At 39.5% G+C, this 17,512-nt stretch overlaps 2 protein-coding genes across 2 annotated transcripts; one reads left to right on the top strand and one right to left on the bottom strand.

Annotated features, from left to right (window-relative positions):
* Nucleotides 1–722: 722 nt before the first annotated feature.
* On the bottom strand, nt 723–3,138 carry LOC143854697 (protein TIFY 5A-like). Its single transcript, XM_077364790.1, has 3 exons — nt 2,892–3,138; nt 1,748–1,832; nt 723–1,228 (listed from the first exon to the last, which is right to left on the bottom strand). The coding sequence occupies exons 1-3, from the start codon at nt 2,978–2,980 to the stop codon at nt 1,046–1,048; spliced, it is 357 nt and encodes a 118-aa protein (XP_077220905.1). The 5' UTR covers nt 2,981–3,138; the 3' UTR covers nt 723–1,045.
* A 5,558-nt stretch (nt 3,139–8,696) lies between these two features.
* Nucleotides 8,697–16,892, top strand: LOC143854539 (pyruvate dehydrogenase E1 component subunit beta-like). Its single transcript, XM_077364558.1, has 4 exons — nt 8,697–9,103; nt 9,243–9,334; nt 9,534–9,577; nt 15,730–16,892. Exons 1-4 carry the CDS (start codon nt 9,001–9,003, stop codon nt 16,703–16,705), a joined length of 1,215 nt encoding a protein of 404 aa, XP_077220673.1. The 5' UTR covers nt 8,697–9,000; the 3' UTR covers nt 16,706–16,892.
* Nucleotides 16,893–17,512: the final 620 nt, after the last annotated feature.

The following is a 17,512-nucleotide window of genomic DNA, read 5'->3' as shown; positions in this document are numbered from 1 at the left end:
GGTTTCTCAAACCTCCCTCAAAAAATGATCCTTTCTTTGACTTCTTTGTACATCTTCAACCTTCTTATCGTTCTCTTTTACCTCTGTTTACATGTTAAACGAATGCCAACTGTATCATCTTACACCAAGTTGGCACAGAATCAACAAAAGTGGCTCCTTAAACTACAATTAAATTACATACAAGTAGTGAAAAACTTGTTAATATAGAGGATATTTAAAAACAAAAAAAAATAAAGGAATGCTAAACTAAAGGGCACTCTAGCAAAAACCCAGCTCCAAGGGCTTCCCATTGGATCCCAACCCCATTCCTTTAATTTTGCATTTTTCAGCGCGTTTAGAAAATTTACAAAAATAAAAGTGAACCTCAAATAAAAAAGTAATTGATATATTCGGCCCATTTTCTTCCCAGGGCCACCCCTTGTAGCGAAAAAAAGTGGTCATAAATGCACTAGAGGGTAAGGGTGCAACTTGGGTCCGGTCGGGTTGGGCGTTTGCTAAAAAATAAATGGAATCAACCTGAACTCAACCCCATTTTATGGTGAAATCTCAACCCAAATTCCCAAAAATTGACCCGAGTTGCATCCCTACTAGAGGGGGTGGCTTGGGAAAAAATGGGGCGAATGTATCACTTTACAAGAGAAAATTTCTTGTGTAAAGGTGGAAAGAGTCGAAGAACTGACACATAAAATAGAAAAACATGTACTCTTACTACGACTTAAACATAGAAAAAAAAATCTTTATTGATAAAATTGTGATTGTTCTGAACTTGCACATAAACTAAGAAGCAAGAGTTTAAGATCAAACTGAACAAAAAAAAATCTTGATCAAACAAATGGAAAATAAACAGCTCTGATCTTACACCAAAGTTGGGATTAGGCAGATCCCCACCAGTTACATTATCATGTGATAAAAGAATACTTCATGTCCAATATCAACGAAATATCAAACATTTCATGAGTGGTGAACTATCTCAATTAATATCTAAAGGGTTGTATTCCCCTTTGATTGCACTCAGGACAACTGAGTTTTTTTTTCAGACTATTGCTTAATAAGGAGAAGTTTCTTGGATTCTTGTCTTCCTCTTCTGTAGGAACCGTTGCAGAGATCTCTTCATGGAAAGAGCTGGGGCATTGAGCTGAGTTTGTTGACTAGGCAAAAAAGGCTCCGAGTCACAAGTCCTCGGCCGTTCTTCCATTTCTCTCTTAGCAAGGTGTAAAATGGCTCTAGCCTGTAGAACAAGGAGCCATGTTTCAGCGACACATATATTATACAGAATACAACTTCTCATGATATGAGTTTTATATGGTGTGAGCCAGTATAGTCCAGTATTTTCCAAAAAGTACTGTACGCCCCCACACCATAGGATGATCCAAACCATCCATTTGATGGGCCACAACGTAAATAGGTTGCGCCCCAAAAGTCATTTCCATAGGATGATCCTAGCCCTCCGATCTAGAGACGAACAAATCATCCTATGGAAATGATTGTGCCCTTTGTTTTGACAGATACACAATTCTTTATTTAAAAGGAAAAATTCAAGTTGTTAACTTGTTGAGAGAATTTTAATTAATATAACAAACGAGTGGTTTATCTGTCAAAACAACACGTTTCATTCAGAAATGGCCATGTTAAGTGTTTGTTTCCGGATTTGACCATTCACAAAATTTTATATGAAAAATAATGGCAATTATGTTGAAAACTACACAGGCAAGACCGGAAAAAAGAAGAAGAGATTTTTGTTTCAAACCTGTATCTCAGTCACGTTGCAGGCGCAAATCCTTCCATCGTAGAAAATTGTAAGTTGCTGTGAGTTTTCATCTGAGACTTCGTTCCTTCAATAATTTAAAAAAGAAAAGAAATAAGAACTAAGATGAATGGCAAAAAAATCAAAAGGAAGAGAAAAGAAATAAGTATGAGCATATTAAGAGCTAATCTAGAGTCATCAATTGCACCAAATTCCAACAAGTGTTCGTTCATGTTCCAACCATTGTGATTTAAAATTCTTTAATCATTCCTCTTTGACAAACAGGCTTTTGCTATGTTAGCTATCAGATTGAGGATATCTATGGAGATGGTCAGGAACATCCGTAGAATAATCTATGATCCAATAGCAATCCACAATGAGACCCACCTAACCACTGGTCTAGATTAGATGAATCCCACGATCAACATAATCGATAACAATCATTCCCACCACAATCATTTATCTATATAATAGTGAACTATCAAACAGATTCAGAGCCTCTTTCACCTCTACAAAAATTTGTACCTATTTGCAAATAATATTTTAGTTTAATCTCATTTGCAAATGGTTTCTAAGGCCATGTTTAGTAACTGTAGGGAATTTATCGGGGTAGAACTCACCCCCTAAAAGCTAGCTGTTAGAGGGAAGGTGCCCATTCCTTTATATTTTATAACACATCCACATCCATTTCACATGTCCGATGTCGGACTATTGCTTTCTGCGTGGAGCCCCAACAGTAGCAATGATAAATTAGTTTCTCAAGTGGTAAGAGAGGGTAGGATGGATCACGGGGTGGGAGAGACTCGAGATGGAGAATTCAGCAATGAGTAGAAGCTAAAAAACAAGAAAAAAAAATCAACCATATTTTGCGTGGAGTTTCTCCTTGTTTTTCAGGCTTTTCTTATTTACAACTAGCCAATTTCAAATTTCAAATTCTCGGATGGGTAAGCTAATATTTCAGGAAAAAAAAAAATCATGGTAGCCAAACATGCCCTGAACTATTATAAATAGTATTTGCAGGGATCATATTTAACTTCAAAACCATACGCAGGTAAGACTATGCATTGAAAATAAAAATAAAAATTAGAGGTTTCCAAAGAGGCCCTCAATTATTGTCCCATTTTCAATGAAAGAAAAAACCAAGTACCTTGACGGAAAATGATCGGCATTTGCATTGTCTCCGGCACCGGCACCGGCCGGGAGGAGGCAAAGCTCTAAATTCAAATTCTTCCCCATCACCACTCACTAGTCAGAATCGCAATATCTTCTGCTGCTGCTTCTTCTTCTCCTTCTTCTTCAACAGAGATCGATCCAAAGCGTTAAAATCGAATCCAACGGCCAATACTCAGAGATCCTTTTCTTGGTATTAGAGGAAAGGTGAAGACTCGGGTTGGGACTTGGGATATTTATATACGTTGTGTCGGGAACACGAAACGGAATCCAGCTCATGAAACACGAGTTTTTTTTTTGGGTTTTTGATTTTTGATCGAACGGACCTGATTTTTCTGAAAAGGAAAAAAGGTATTTTGAGTTTTCGGATTGGGAAGCACGTGAGTTTTTGGTTAGGTTCGGTGGGTTTTGGGCAGAGCGGTTTTCTTCTAAATCGGTGGCCGACACTGGTGTCTTGTCCGCAAAGACTCTAAGTTTTTCTTTCCCTTTGTAATATTAGTAATTTTAGGCACGTGGGAAGTGAGGATCGATTGGAGAAAAGTTCAAATCTATCGACATGGGGGGCTGTGACACGTGGCATAATATGACACGTGACATGTCAGAATGTGGGCACGTGGTTCCTGCCAATTGGTATGCGCAAATTGGAATGATCGGTCCACATCGGGGATCCTTAGATCTTTCGGATCGTTATATATTGATTGGCCATCATCGTGAGACCTCATGGATCCACCTTTGATCATGGTCTGATCATAGGAAGCAAATCATGATATAGAAAGGGAATGATGAATTCGGATTTAATATTGTTGAGAAAATCCGCCGGGCAAAACAATCCGACAGTGCACAAATTAAACAGAAAAGTAGAATAAACCAAGCCACAAGATGAACACCGATATTTTACGTGGTTTGGCCAACCCTACTCCACAGGCGAGAAGTATGATCTTCGACTATGAGAAAAACAATATACATTAATCACAAACCTACAAACCCCTTCTCTCAACCCGAGACCGTACAAGATAAAACCCAAGAGAAAAACCCAAGAAAAAAAGCCCAATTTCTCTTCTTTTTCTCCCTCCTCTCTTTTCCACTCTCTTTCTCTAGCTACACAAGAGGCACTCAAGTCTTCACTTTTATTATTTTGGCATATCAACCAAAAAGGAACAAAATAAGGGAAATAAGATAATTTCCCTTTTTGCCTTCTTGCCTTCCCTCCCAAACAACCTAGTGGTGGAGGAAATAAGGCAACTTTCCCAACAAATACATTTATCATTTTAAAAACATAGTAGAAAAACAATCATACAAACATAAACACACAAATATATTTTTTAAAAAAATCGGTTTAATTATGGGACGTGATATCTGTGCCACACTCTCCCCCCTCTCCTTATGCCAACCCTCTTTAATGTATTCATGACCATAGTTAGCTGAACATGATTCGGCAAAAAAAAAAAAAAAAATGGAACAGGAAAAATTCAAGTTTAATACGGTTTTAGTTCAAAAAAGGGAAATAGAAAAAAATGTATTTCAATTTTTATCATTTACAAAAAATGATGGGGGTAAAATTAGAAAGTTGGCCAAAAAAAAATGTTTAAAACGTGTTCTAAACGTGTTCCTAAAAAAACAGGGTTTTTTACTGTAAAAGTTCTAAATGAAGTATTAAACGGCATACTGATAAAACATGTTTTTCTTTCAAAAAAAAAAAAAAAAAAACAGGCATTTAAAACGGACTTTTTCTAACTATGTTTATGACTACGCTTTTCCACTGAGGAAGACAAGGGTGTGAATACATCATTTGTTGGGCCACAATGTAAATAGGTTGTGCCCTTAGGAAGAAAAGGGGTGAATACATCATTTGTTGGGCTACAATGTAAATAGATTGCCCCAAAAATTATTTCCATAGGATGATCCTAACCCTCCAATTTATAAAGAGACCACACATGATGGAAATCTCTAGATCGGAGGGCTAGTATTATCCTATGGAAATGTTTTTTTGGGCACAACCTATTTATGTTGTGGCGCAACAAATGAATGGTCTGGATCATCATATAAAGTGGGGACACGTTGACTTTGCCTAGTAATTAGTGAAAGTAACATTTTCTAAAGTTGGGTTGTTAGCCCACTTTGACTTTGCCTAGTAATTAGTGAAAGTAACATTTTCTAAATTTGGGTTGTTAGCTAGCTAAAGATAACTCTCAGCAAGAATCCTAGGTTGTCATTGGCTCATTGCAATTTTTGGGAAACTAACTCATTCGCCCGAAGCTTTAAATAAAGGAGTTGCTTAATAGCCGGAGGTAACAACCGATTTCCCCTTACATTCGATTAAAATCTAACAAACAGGCATAAAGGGATCTCTCATTTGTGATCACCTGACCCAACATTTAAGAAGATTTCAGAATTGCAGTGGTTTTGTTCAAAGTGCACTTGCACACACTCTCTCTCTCTCTGTCTCTCTCTCTCTCTAACAGCAACAATATAGCTATGCAGAGAAAAAATCTTAGCACATGTATTATAAGCACCCAATCACCAATTACATGGTTTTTCCACAATTCTCTCATGAGTTGCTATCATACACGTGAAAAACAAGGGGAATCGCCATAGATGCTTCCCTTCCTATCAACAAAGTCAATTTGTGGGCTCCTACAGCGTGAGTCTTTGTATTAAGTTGGGAGCTAAAGAGCTGGTTTTAAGTTTGACTTTTCCAGCCTGCGCTGTGAAAATAGACGTCAGGAAAAGTTAGAAAAACATCAACTTTCCTTTCGGCTCCCTTACCCTCTGACTGAGAGTCTTTGTATTCATCCAATCTACAGGCCTCAAACAGTCAATTGGTCGGACCTACAGCGCCCACCATAGGATGATCCAAACCGTCCATTAGATGTGCCACAGCCTAAATAGCTAGTGCCCCAAAAATCATTTCCATAGGTTGTTCCTAACCCTCCGATCTGAATGTTAGAGGGTTGATCCTAACCCTCTATAGATCGGAGGGTTAGGATCAACCTATGGAAATAATTTTTTGGGCACAACCTATTTAGGCTGTGGCCCATCTAATGGACGGTATGGATCATCCTATGGTGCGGGTCATACCGTATTTTTAATAAAGTGATGAGGAAAATACAGTACTGCTGATAACAATTTCCAAAAAAAATTTCATGGTTGCCCAACATGGCTTTAAAAAATGAGACCGATTATCAAGATCTTACGCCATAGGGAGATACTAAGACATGAAAAAAAAAGCAATAGATTAAGGATGCCCCTATTTTTTCATACTTTATCAAAGGTTTAGATTCATCCAATGAGGATCGGATATGGGTAATAGGCCAGACTTGTGATAGCCCAATAATTTCTCATGTCGCAATGTATCCATGATCATTTTTCTTTTGAAAATCGTTGGGTGTAATATCGGACAACCAATAGCATGATGACACACAGCGTAGGGCCATGGGGGCATGAAGCAACCGAGCAGCTTCGTGCATGACTCCAACAGAGATGAGGGCACCAGGTCAATCAAGGAGCCGACTAGCCGACTGCCACCAACCACTCCACCCGGCGGAGCCAAAGTTTGGGTTCAGACTAAGAGGAAGCCCTTGGAGCCGAGAGCCCCGTCCAAGAGCTGCCTAGCGGCAGCATCACCGATCGACAAAGAGAGGAGCCCTCGGTCGACACCCACAACTTGCAACCGAGCATCGCCACGCAGCGGATAGCAAAATCGGGGACCAATCGAGACCTCGACGCCGTCAGCCGAGTAAGAGCATTCAACGACAATCTGTCGACACATCGCCTACCAGTTTTCTTGTTCATCTGACAATTACCGGATTGACGAGCCGTACAAGGTCCCATCTTCTGCCAACCGTGAAGACAATTTTTTTCTTCTTTTGTATATTAATTTTAAACACGTGGGAAGTAAGCATCGTTTGGAACTTGGATACCAGGTTAACTGCGAAAAGTGAGAAGATTGATCGACATGGGCCGCTGAGATGTGGCTTTACAGGACATGTAACATGTTATGATTTTGAACTGTGGCTCTTGATAATTGGCATATGTAGAATGGATTGATTGGTTCAGACCAAGTAACAAGTCGATCTTTGTCCATGATCATTATCATGATGGGCCCACGTCTGATCAATCTAGTAAGCGGAAGAGTTTTTATGAGAAATTATACGGTGGCCGCCCTTCACATATAAAGGGCCGGGAGAGAAAATATCAACCCTATTGATTTTTTATCAAGGGGAAAGTAAAAAAAAGTGGGCTTGACCTGGATCAAAAATAAAGGGGGAGAGTTTTCTCTCTCCCTGCCATTGTTGTTTGACGGTCGGTCACCATATGGGATGATCCAGAATGTCCATTTGAACAGATATTCCCACGGTAGCTTATAGCTTTCCTTACGATATTAAGCACGGTGCGAGTAGCCCTAGCCAATAAAGTTGCGAGCCCCTTTGCTTAGCTTTGCTTTGCAAATCAACAATTACTTCCATCATTCTCGCTTCTGCTTAGGAGCCTGAACTTCCACTTTCAAGTAGGCGGTTCAAAGAAGGCAATCTTGTTATGTTTGCTAATCTTGTTCAAGCTATACTAGTTTTTGAAAGCGGCAAGTAGTTTCAAGCCTTAAACTTTTGTTAGGGGCTGTTTTTAATGATCATGGAGTTGCATAAGCACTAATCACACAACTTTCGCATTTTTCCAAGGCCTTCTCCCTAAAAGCATTTCCCCAACATTGCGTGCTCCCTATAGCCCTCCTTGGTTTAGTATTGCCTGTCCTATCCAATATAGAAAATCCCCTAAGTGATTTTTTTGACACAACCTATTTAAGTCGTGGCTCATCAAATGGATGGTTTGGATCATTCCATGGTGCGGGTGTGTACAGTACTCATTGAAAAATAGGCCTTGCGCCGTATAAAAACTCTACGGAAAAATTCAGGTTTAATACAACATTGATTTTAAAAATTGTATTAAATTTTTTTTTATGTATGTAAATATGTGTACCTAGAGATATGCATCTACATATATGTAAAACTAAAATCTTAAAAATATCAATTAATATTAATATTAAAAAACCAAGGGAAGTTTCTCGAAAATTGCATCATCCTTCAGAAATAACTTCTAAGTGGCACCATTATCACATTTCATGTCTGTCTGGCAATCTGGCATCATACATCTCACTGAGTCGAACCCAAGTCTAGTCAAATCCAAATTGACCAGAATCGTGAGGGTGGAAATAGCATCGGGATGGAATGAAAAGCGGATATGATAACACCCTAGTTGGAATGAATTTTTTTAATCAAATTTCATTTTGCATTTTCCTTTGTAGCGGAATTGGAATAGGAATACGACTATGATGCTGATTCCAATTGCTTATTCAGGCAATCCAAACGCATCCTTACGTTTTTCTCTATATGGAAATGCATTTTATCCTTGGATAGGCTTTCTATCAATTGTTCATGCCAACAACAGTACCAAGTGGTAAGATATACTGTACAAGTGGATTTGGATTTCCGGAATTAGGCATTCGAATCAGCATCTTATTTTGATTCTGCCCGATTCCAATATCCTGGTTTAAAAAATGAATGGAATCAAGAGACGAAACTGACATTGAGATTATGAGAATAGAAAGTAGAATATGATCTGATTCCAATTCCTAATTCCGGAAATCCATGGGTCAATTCAAGATAAAAATTATCAATAGCCGATCCCAGAACAACTAATCCAAGAATTTCCATCCCTGTCTAACCAATGGGTTGGGTCAGGGTCAGGTGGAAACCGGTGGCCGACGACAACAAATAACCAAAACGTTACGAAACGTTGGTTTTATTAGAGAGCATCCATCTATTCAGGGAGGTCCAGAGATCAAATCCCCCTGTTGTCAACTTTTTAATCTAAAACTCAGAAAAACCGAAAGAAGGGAGAGAGAGAGAGAGAGAGGTGAAGGAGAGGGGCGATGGAAACAAAGTGGGTGGCGAGTAGAAACGCATTAAAATCCCCGATCTCAACACTGACAACAAAAAGATCGCAACGTCCTTAATCTTTCCGCCCCTATCCTCCTTATATCCACCCCCCATTTCTTCTCCCCCTTCTCATCTCTCTCTTTCTGTGCGAAAATGGCAGTGGTTTTGCAGGGATTCGGAGCCCTATCGGGGCTATCTTCATCAGATTCACTCAATTCCAAGACTTTGCAGCTCGGATCGTTCAAATCTCGGCTAGGTTTTTTCATTCTCTTTTACAATCAGTCCTTCTTTTATTCTCTCAGTTCAAAGTCATTTCGGAGGTCTGATTGAATTCTTGAATGTTTGGATCTGAATTTGTTCTTTTCTTTTCTTTTTCCTTTTTTTCATATTATCAGAGAGGAATGGGAGCGTTTTGTTTGTGAGATCTGAAGGAAGATTTTCTGGCAGCTCGAATCCTAGGAAGTTAATTACTACCAATGCAGTGGCAGTTAAAATCTCTAAACCCTATTCAATTTTTACTTAGGGGGACCTTCAATTTATGATGATATCACTCTAAATTAACCATAATCATATCATTTCCCTCTAAATCGTGTAATTGAACGCGGATGTTTTCAGTTTATCGTTTGGAATTGTATGAGAATTTGTTTTTTTTTTTTTCTGTTCTGAATTTTGCATCTTTTTTGTAGGCGAAGGCTGATACTTCCACGAGTTCCACTGCGTCTAAGCCTGGGTAGGCTTTAATTCTTTTGATCTATTTGTATCTCAAATTGTGTTTGATGTTTATTCTATTTTGTAAATGTTCAGAATTCTCTTTTGCAGTTTTCATTTTCATTAATTGGCTAATCATAACACAGTTTCTGCTACATTATGGGTTCCAATTACAGCTGGTTTTTGTATATCTGTATTGAAATATTGGTTTTAGTGTTATTGGCGGGAAATTATTATCTGTTACTTTCTTTTTGTCTTGCTAGTGCTGTGATTTCTTCCTGTCTTTTTTTTATTCGAAAGAATCCCAATTTGCTGTTTATCTACTATTGGGGCATGGACTTTTGAGTCTCTAATCCAAGAAGATACATGATTTGTGATATTGGCTCGTATGTTGTGTGATAAATGAGAACTGCATCAGTGTCAAATCAGTGAAGAAAGATCACATAATATTTAAATTGACGCGGGTTGTTCTTTGATGTGTTTTTCATATATTCAAAATTAAATTGAAATCTCAAATGCTGCCAGTGCTTAGATGAGTTCTTCACCATGTCCATGCCAAAATCCAAATGTATGTTTTTTTTTTTTTCGAATGGTAAAATCCAAATGTCTGTTAGTTGTTACAATTATGCTTTTAGTTGTAATGCTTTTTTGCATTTGGATTATCCTATTAACTTTGAAGACATTAACGGAACCGAGGAAGGCCCTCATCATCAGATCCAGTCAATGCCCTTATTGATGATTTTGCATGAGGAAGCTATGGCCTATGCATCAGGACCTTTATGAGCAAAGCAAAATATGATTTTAACTTGCTATTTATTCTGTAGTTACTTTATTATTTCTATAAACGCATAGTCACACTCATCAATGCACAACATGCATTGGTGATTAGCCTAGCTCATGGCTGGGAAGGTTACCGTGGGGCAACAGCCTTACCTGGTCATGTTGGTTGCTGAATAGGTGCCTAAGTAATAGAGCAATATACATGGCACTATTTTGGGGTTTAGGTACTCTGTTATTGGTATAGGGCATGAGTATATGATATGGTTAGGGAAGCGATCAGGTATGTGGATCTTCTTGTTGTGTCGTGGCTTGTTTCCCGAAACATATGGGAAACAATTTTCAAACTGTATTACATGTGCATGCATGGAAACTAAATGGAGTTTGAATTCTAAACTTCAAAGGTGTGTACGATTATTCTTTTTGAGAAAAAAGAGAGGAAATGAAAGAGATTTGAGTAGAGAACTCCCAATTTCTTGGAAAAAAGGAATAAAGGGCAAACTTTCTGTTTTGGGTTCTCTCTTGTTCAAAGAAGAAAAGACGATAGGTTTTTCTTGTGGAGATGAAGTGAAGATAGTTCTTTCTCTTGACGAGATTAGAGATAAAGGGCAAGAGTTTTACCTCTTGGGTGTACTGTTTTGGTTCGATTTTCATCTTGTATTGCAAAGACGAAAGAAGGGGAGTTGTTCTTGGTTCTCTCTTGTGGTTTCCTTTTGTAATAGAAAAGGGGGTTTTCTTTCTTGTATAAAGAGAGGGGCCTGAGAGAGAATTATGCGAAGGGTAAAGGGGATTATGGGTTAATGGGTTTGTGTTAATTCCGTTGTAATCTTGTTATCTTTTCTGTAATAGTGGAAGAACTTTGATCTCGTCTGTGGATGTAGGCCATTGTGCCGAACTGCGTAAATCGCGTGTGTTCTCTTTGTGTTGCTCTCTTGTAATTCTTCTGGTTGTCTCCATTATGCGTTTGATTGTGTTATTTGATTGGATTTCTTGTCCGACGGGATTTTCCCGCACAAAGTGGTATCATAGTGGCGTGGTAACTCCTATGTGCCCTTGAGGATGGAAAAAAAATCCCTTGGTAAGATCTCAGTAACCCTAGTAGGGGTGCAAGTTTGGCCCTGACCCGCCCTGAGCCCGAACAGGGTCAGGGCTGGATTTTCCAACCCTGAGGGCGGGCCAGGGTTCATTTTTTTAGACCCTGACTCAGGTCGGGTCGGGTTCTGGGTTAATGCCTCGGGTACCCTGACCTGGCCCGACCCTAAGTTTTCTATTATAGAATTGAACCATCTGTGCATGTTTCTTTTGCTAATGTTTTCTATTATCTTGGATTGATGTTTCTTTAGATTATTATTATTAATTGTCTCTATTGCCCGTCATGTTGTTGAATTCATATTGTCTTATTTTGTTCCCTTTCTCTGTTTGTTGATCATTTTGTTCTATATGATAAGTGGTTGCTTTATTTTTTGCACTCTTAACAGGTATTTGCACTAGGGTCAATTAGGGCCGGCCCGGCCCGGGCCAATCAGGGCGGGCTAGGGCTAGCACTGAGCCCTGTAGGGCGGGCAATAGGTTGAGGTTTTTCGGCCCTGACTCAGGGTCAGGGCGGGTCAGGGCCGAGATAATGGGATCCAGGGTTGGGCTAGGGTTTTGAAACACCCGACCCAACCCGACCATGTTGCAGCCCTAAACCCTAGTGTACCCTCGAGGATGGATAAAATCCCTCAAGGAAGATCTCGTAGTTCCCATGTTGCTCCCGTGTAGAGGGGCGAGATTGTCCACGATGCTTCCGCGTGGAGGGTAAGACTGTTGGGGGTTCCACATGAAAGCAAAGATCCCACATCGGTAAAGTGAATGGATGTGGATGGGTTTATAAGTGCGTGGGCTTCCTCCTCTTAACGGCTAGCTTTTAAAGGGTGAGTTCTACTAAGGTTCCCAACAAATGGTACCATAGGGCGTAGTAACTCCTGTGTGCCCTCGAGGATGGAAAAAATCCCTTGGGGAAGATCTCGGGAACCCCGGTGTACCGAGGAAGGAGAAAAATCCCTCGAGGAAGATCTCGTAGTTCCCATGTTGCTCTCTCGTAGAGGTGCGAGATTGCCCCCGTTGCTTCCGCGTGGAGGGGGAGACTATTGGGGGTTCCATGCGAAAGCAAAGATCCCACATTAGAAAAATGAATGGTAAGGACTTGGGCACCCTCCCCTTAACGGCTAGCTTTTAAGGGTGAGTTCACCCTAAAAGCTGCACATTAAGGGGAGAGAGCCCAATTCATTATAAACCCATCTGCATTCATTCACTTTTCCGATGTCGGATCTTCGCTTTGCGTGGAACCCACAAGAGTCTCCTCCACGCGGAAGCAATATGGACAATCTTGACCCTCCATGCAGGAGCAATGTGGGAACTACAAGATCTTCCTCGAGGGTGCATCGGGGTTTCCGAGATCTTCCCCGAAGGATTTTTTTCATCCTTGAGGGCCCACATGAGTTACCACACCCCGGCTCTGATACCATTTGTTGGCTCTCGGGTAGAACCCACCCTTAAAGGCTACCTTTTAAGAGTGGCTTCTACTTGGGTCCCAACACTTCTGTACCCCAAAATCTTAATATACGGGTATGACAAGGTCCCAATATCCTATACGAGTACGATCATTCACTCTTGGAAATTCAAATACATTTTGATTTTATTTCCTGATTTTTTCTTTGATCTCCAAAATATCATATTACTTTATATCTTAGAACTTACCTTACATTCTAAGAATGCATTTTATTTCTTGAATTATTCTTTGATATCCAAAATTTCATATTACTTTATATTTTACAAATACCGATTCAAAATATTTTTTGTCGCTTAAAATATCCTCATTGTATAGTAATTTTTAAGTTGTTAAACCACACTCTACCAATACAAGTTGTCTATCATTCTCCGATTTTTATTTTATTAAACTTCTAGCATGCCATAAGGTGAGGAAATTATAAAAAATTTAAGCGACAAAGGCTTATATTTTCAAAAATTACATTCAGATTCGTGAAATTGAGACTTGTGAGCATAGTTTTACAACTCTCCCGTGTCATCGTGGACTCCCCGGAGTCGACTCTCTTTTACCTTGGCTGTGTTCCGCGTTTTGCCGCCGCGTTCTGTGGTTTGCCCTACAGAGTCAATAAAAACTCCTTTTGACTCTCTTGAATTATGACCGTGTCAACCGAGTACTTGACCGCGTCGTGCCGAGTCAACTAGGATTTTCTTCAGCCGCATTCCTTGCCGCATCTGCATTTTTAAACGATGCTTGAGTATTTTCATACACTATTTACAGTAGCAATTGTCCTTTTCGTGTTTTGTTTTTCCTTTTTCATCTTGTAGTATTTTTTTTCTTCAAAATTTTTTAGATACATTTCGAGCAATTTTTTCCTACTTTGTTACTTTTTACGCACTATTTTATGTTATTGCAGAAGATATTGTAAATGCATAACTTCTCCATATAGAAATCTTCTTCACCGGAAAAAAATTGTAAATGCATAGATACTCCTATATATTTTTTTGGTTGTTGAATGGGAAACAGGGCATTTCAACATGAGGACTTACCATGAGGTCACTCCTCCGAATACTCTCACCCCATGTAACTTTCAATTTCAAATTTGACAGATCTGTATTATATTGTAAAATTTTTGAATAGAATGGAGTATTTTGTAGTTTTTGAATAATTAATACTCATTTATAATGTTTGCAATATATCTCTATATACATATTATCTATATAATTTATATTAGGGAATTGCTAGCGTCCATCGCAAAAGGGTTTTCGCAGCTGGTCTGTCGCACATCAGACCAGCCACCTCGTTAATGAAAACAACAGCTTTTGTCTCCATTCACGAGGTGGCTAGTCTAACGTGCAACAGACCAGCCTCAAAAAGCCTTTTGCGATGGAGTTTAGTATATCCCTTTATATTATTTATGAGGATCACTCTGCTCCCTATTGCTCCCAATTTGAGGCTGCCAATCCCACTCTAGGACTACTGGGCTAGTAGATTCCATTTCCATTGTCAGTGGTGTAAGTTTCTACGAAGCTGCAATGCAAAGGTGGTTGAGCATGTGCATGTTCTTCCAGGATCATCTGTTTGATTCCTTGTATCCTTCTCCATATACCTACGCGGCAAGGACATACCAGTGTACGAAAACTTGCCACTGTGGAATATCAACAGCACATTTAACCTGATCCCTATGCATAAAAATGTTTTGAGCACTTTACTTATTTATATTATTTATGAGGAGCACCCTGCTCCCTATTGCTCCCAATTTGAGGCTGCCACTCCCACTCTAGGACTACTGGACTAGTAGATTCCCTTTCCATTGTCAGTGGATGTAAGTTTCTACGAAGCTGCAATGCAAAGGTGGTTGAGCATGTGCATGTTCTTTCAGGATCATCTGTTTGATTCCTTGTATCCTTTTCCATATACCTAAGCGGCAAGGACATACCAGTGTACGAAAACTTGTCACTGTGGAATATCAACAGCAATTACAGCACATTTAACCTGACCCCTATGCATGCAAATGTTTTGAGCACTTTACTCACTTTAGAGAAGGATGAAACACTTACTTCAGGGTACTTCTTTTCCTTGATTGGTAATGCAGACTTCACTAAGAGACTGGATTATGCAACTCAAAACCATTGGTCCTTCGAACCAGAAATTGGAGAAGATTGAGCTGGAATAAAGAACTTTTCCTGAACTTTGGTTATTTTTATTTGATTTTTAGGAATATTTTTGTCAGGTGTTAAAGAAGTCCTTATTTTGGAATTGGTGGGACTAATTGAAGCTTCTAGACTTTCTATTTTGAATGGGAAAGGATGTGAAGACACCTGTATCAAGGTTGTCCCAAACAGCCCTCCCAATATTGCCAACTGTACCAAGTGGAGATACATCAGCCAGGTTATCAAAAGATGAGTGTAGTTTTGTCCAAAAAATCCATTCTTGAAAAGATGGCAACATAGGGAGCTCTGTCAGGACATCTCTAACATGGACATGTATTCCTAGCATCATCATTTTGAATTGAGGAGGTTTAAGTTTGCATCTTCATTTTAAGGAAACACGTCTTTTCTCTTTGTAAAACAAGGCAAGTACAAGATAACTTCCACTAACTGCCCGAGAAGAGAAGTTGCTAGCGCTACAAAAATATGATAATGTCTTATTGATTGATCTTGAAAAACAGGGTATTTCTGAGTAGGCTCTCTTTTAGAATTTATTGATTCCTCCATTCTCTTTTTGCTATGCATGACTTGATTGAGGTTTAATACATGTGATGATCCTCTTCTATTTTTTTCCCCTTTCTTTCACGTATCAAAATCCGATTATAGTGTTTTTGAACTGCTTATATCTGTGAATGTGCAATGACTATCTTGTATCATCAGGCATGAGCTCCTCTTATTCGAGGCACTTCGAGAGGGTCTGGAAGAAGAGATGGACAGAGATCCTCGAGTATGCGTCATGGGGGAAGATGTTGGTCATTACGGAGGCTCATACAAGGTGACCAAAGGTTTGGCCCCAAAGTACGGTGATCTTAGGGTCCTCGACACTCCCATTGCCGAAAACTCCTTCACCGGCATGGCCATTGGGGCAGCTATGACTGGTCTAAGGCCTATCATTGAAGGCATGAACATGGGTTTCCTTCTATTGGCCTTCAATCAGATCTCCAACAATTGTGGCATGCTCCATTACACTTCCGGCGGCCAATTCACCATCCCAGTTGTCATCCGAGGGCCTGGAGGAGTCGGGCGTCAGCTGGGCGCTGAGCACTCTCAACGGTTAGAATCTTACTTCCAGTCAGTCCCTGGCCTCCAGATGGTTGCCTGCTCAACTCCTTACAATGCAAAGGGCCTGATGAAGGCAGCAATCCGGAGTGAAAACCCAGTCATACTGTATGAACATGTGTTGCTTTATAACCTGAAGGAGAGGATCCCCGACGAAGAGTATGTGCTTTCTTTGGAGGAAGCGGAGATGGTTCGGCCAGGAGAGCATGTGACTATCCTCACTTACTCGCGGATGAGGTACCATGTAATGCAGGCGGCAAAGACGCTAGTGAACAAAGGATATGACCCCGAGATCATAGACATCAGGTCTCTGAAGCCGTTCGATCTGTACACGATTGGGAATTCGGTGAAGAAGACGCACCGTGTTCTGATTGTGGAGGAGTGTATGAGGACAGGAGGGATTGGTGCCAGCCTCAGGGCGGCCATTATCGAGAACTTCTGGGACTACTTGGATGCTCCGATCATGTGTTTGTCATCCCAGGATGTCCCTACGCCGTATGCCGGGACTTTGGAGGAGTGGACTGTGGTTCAGCCGGCGCAGATTGTGACTGCAGTTGAGCAGCTCTGCAGTAGCTGAGTGTGAGTTTATTCAGAAAGTTTTGTCACTTATAAATTCTCCTTCTTGAGTGAGTCTTGCGTCAATGAATTCTATCAATTATTATTGTTTCTCATTTGCACCTCTTGGATAACCCGAAATAATCCTACTGTTGTTGAATGGTCATTGATTTTTTATATTTTCTATGATTCAGCAGTCACTTTGAATTTATTGTTGACACGTGTCGACACTGACACCCATTTCAACAACACTCTTTTTTACACTTGTAAATGTATTGCTAGAAGTGTCAGATTTAATGTAGGTGTTTTTGTACTGTGTCAAGTGTGACATTCTGTTTCTTATTGAATATTGTGTTTACCTCTTTTATTATTAATTCTTTTTTTTAATTATAAACTATATTTTTATTTATTATAAACTCTTTTTTTAATGGTTTATTATAAACTCTTCTTTTAGCTCTTCTTTAACTATATTTTTTGTTATATCCTGATGCGACAGAAGCATGGAGAAAGAAGGTGAAGATCACCGTCTTGCCCCTTGTAGAAAAGACATTGAATCCACAAGGATAAGGAGAAAGACCTTGAATCCACGAGGGAAGATAAAAGCTTGAAATTTTATTCAATAAAAGATAAATTCTACACTTGTATGCCTACAATATTTATAGTTTTCCTAACTTCCTATCCTACCCAAACTCTACCTCTGATCCAACTAGGACTAGGATAACTTAAACTCTTTTAAAAATAAACTCCAACTAAGACAGGAACTCCTAATATAACCATAACTCTTTTATCTTTAAGTAATCCTAATACAAATAAAACTAATAAACAAAAG

The sequence above is a fragment of the Tasmannia lanceolata genome, unplaced genomic scaffold (assembly GCF_043159265.1).
Source record: "Tasmannia lanceolata isolate RefF3 unplaced genomic scaffold, GAP_Taslan_0.1 ptg000020l, whole genome shotgun sequence".
NCBI lineage: Eukaryota > Viridiplantae > Streptophyta > Magnoliopsida > Canellales > Winteraceae > Tasmannia > Tasmannia lanceolata.
This window is presented reverse-complemented; position numbering and strand designations above follow the sequence as displayed.

Excerpts from the sequence above, each read along its gene's own strand:
- LOC143854539 (XM_077364558.1), top strand. The coding sequence starts at position 9,001 with ATGGCAGTGGTTTTGCAGGGATTCGGAGCCCTATCGGGGCTATCTTCA. Across the intron at positions 9,104-9,242 it reads ATCGTTCAAATCTCGGCTAG|AGAGGAATGGGAGCGTTTTG; the intron begins GTTTTTTCATTC and ends TCATATTATCAG. Across the intron at positions 9,335-9,533 it reads TTACTACCAATGCAGTGGCA|GCGAAGGCTGATACTTCCAC; the intron begins GTTAAAATCTCT and ends TCTTTTTTGTAG.
- LOC143854697 (XM_077364790.1), bottom strand. The coding sequence starts at position 2,980 with ATGGGGAAGAATTTGAATTTAGAGCTTTGCCTCCTCCCGGCCGGTGCC. Across the intron at positions 1,833-2,891 it reads GCCGATCATTTTCCGTCAAG|GAACGAAGTCTCAGATGAAA; the intron begins GTACTTGGTTTT and ends AAATTATTGAAG. Across the intron at positions 1,229-1,747 it reads GCAACGTGACTGAGATACAG|GCTAGAGCCATTTTACACCT; the intron begins GTTTGAAACAAA and ends CTTGTTCTACAG.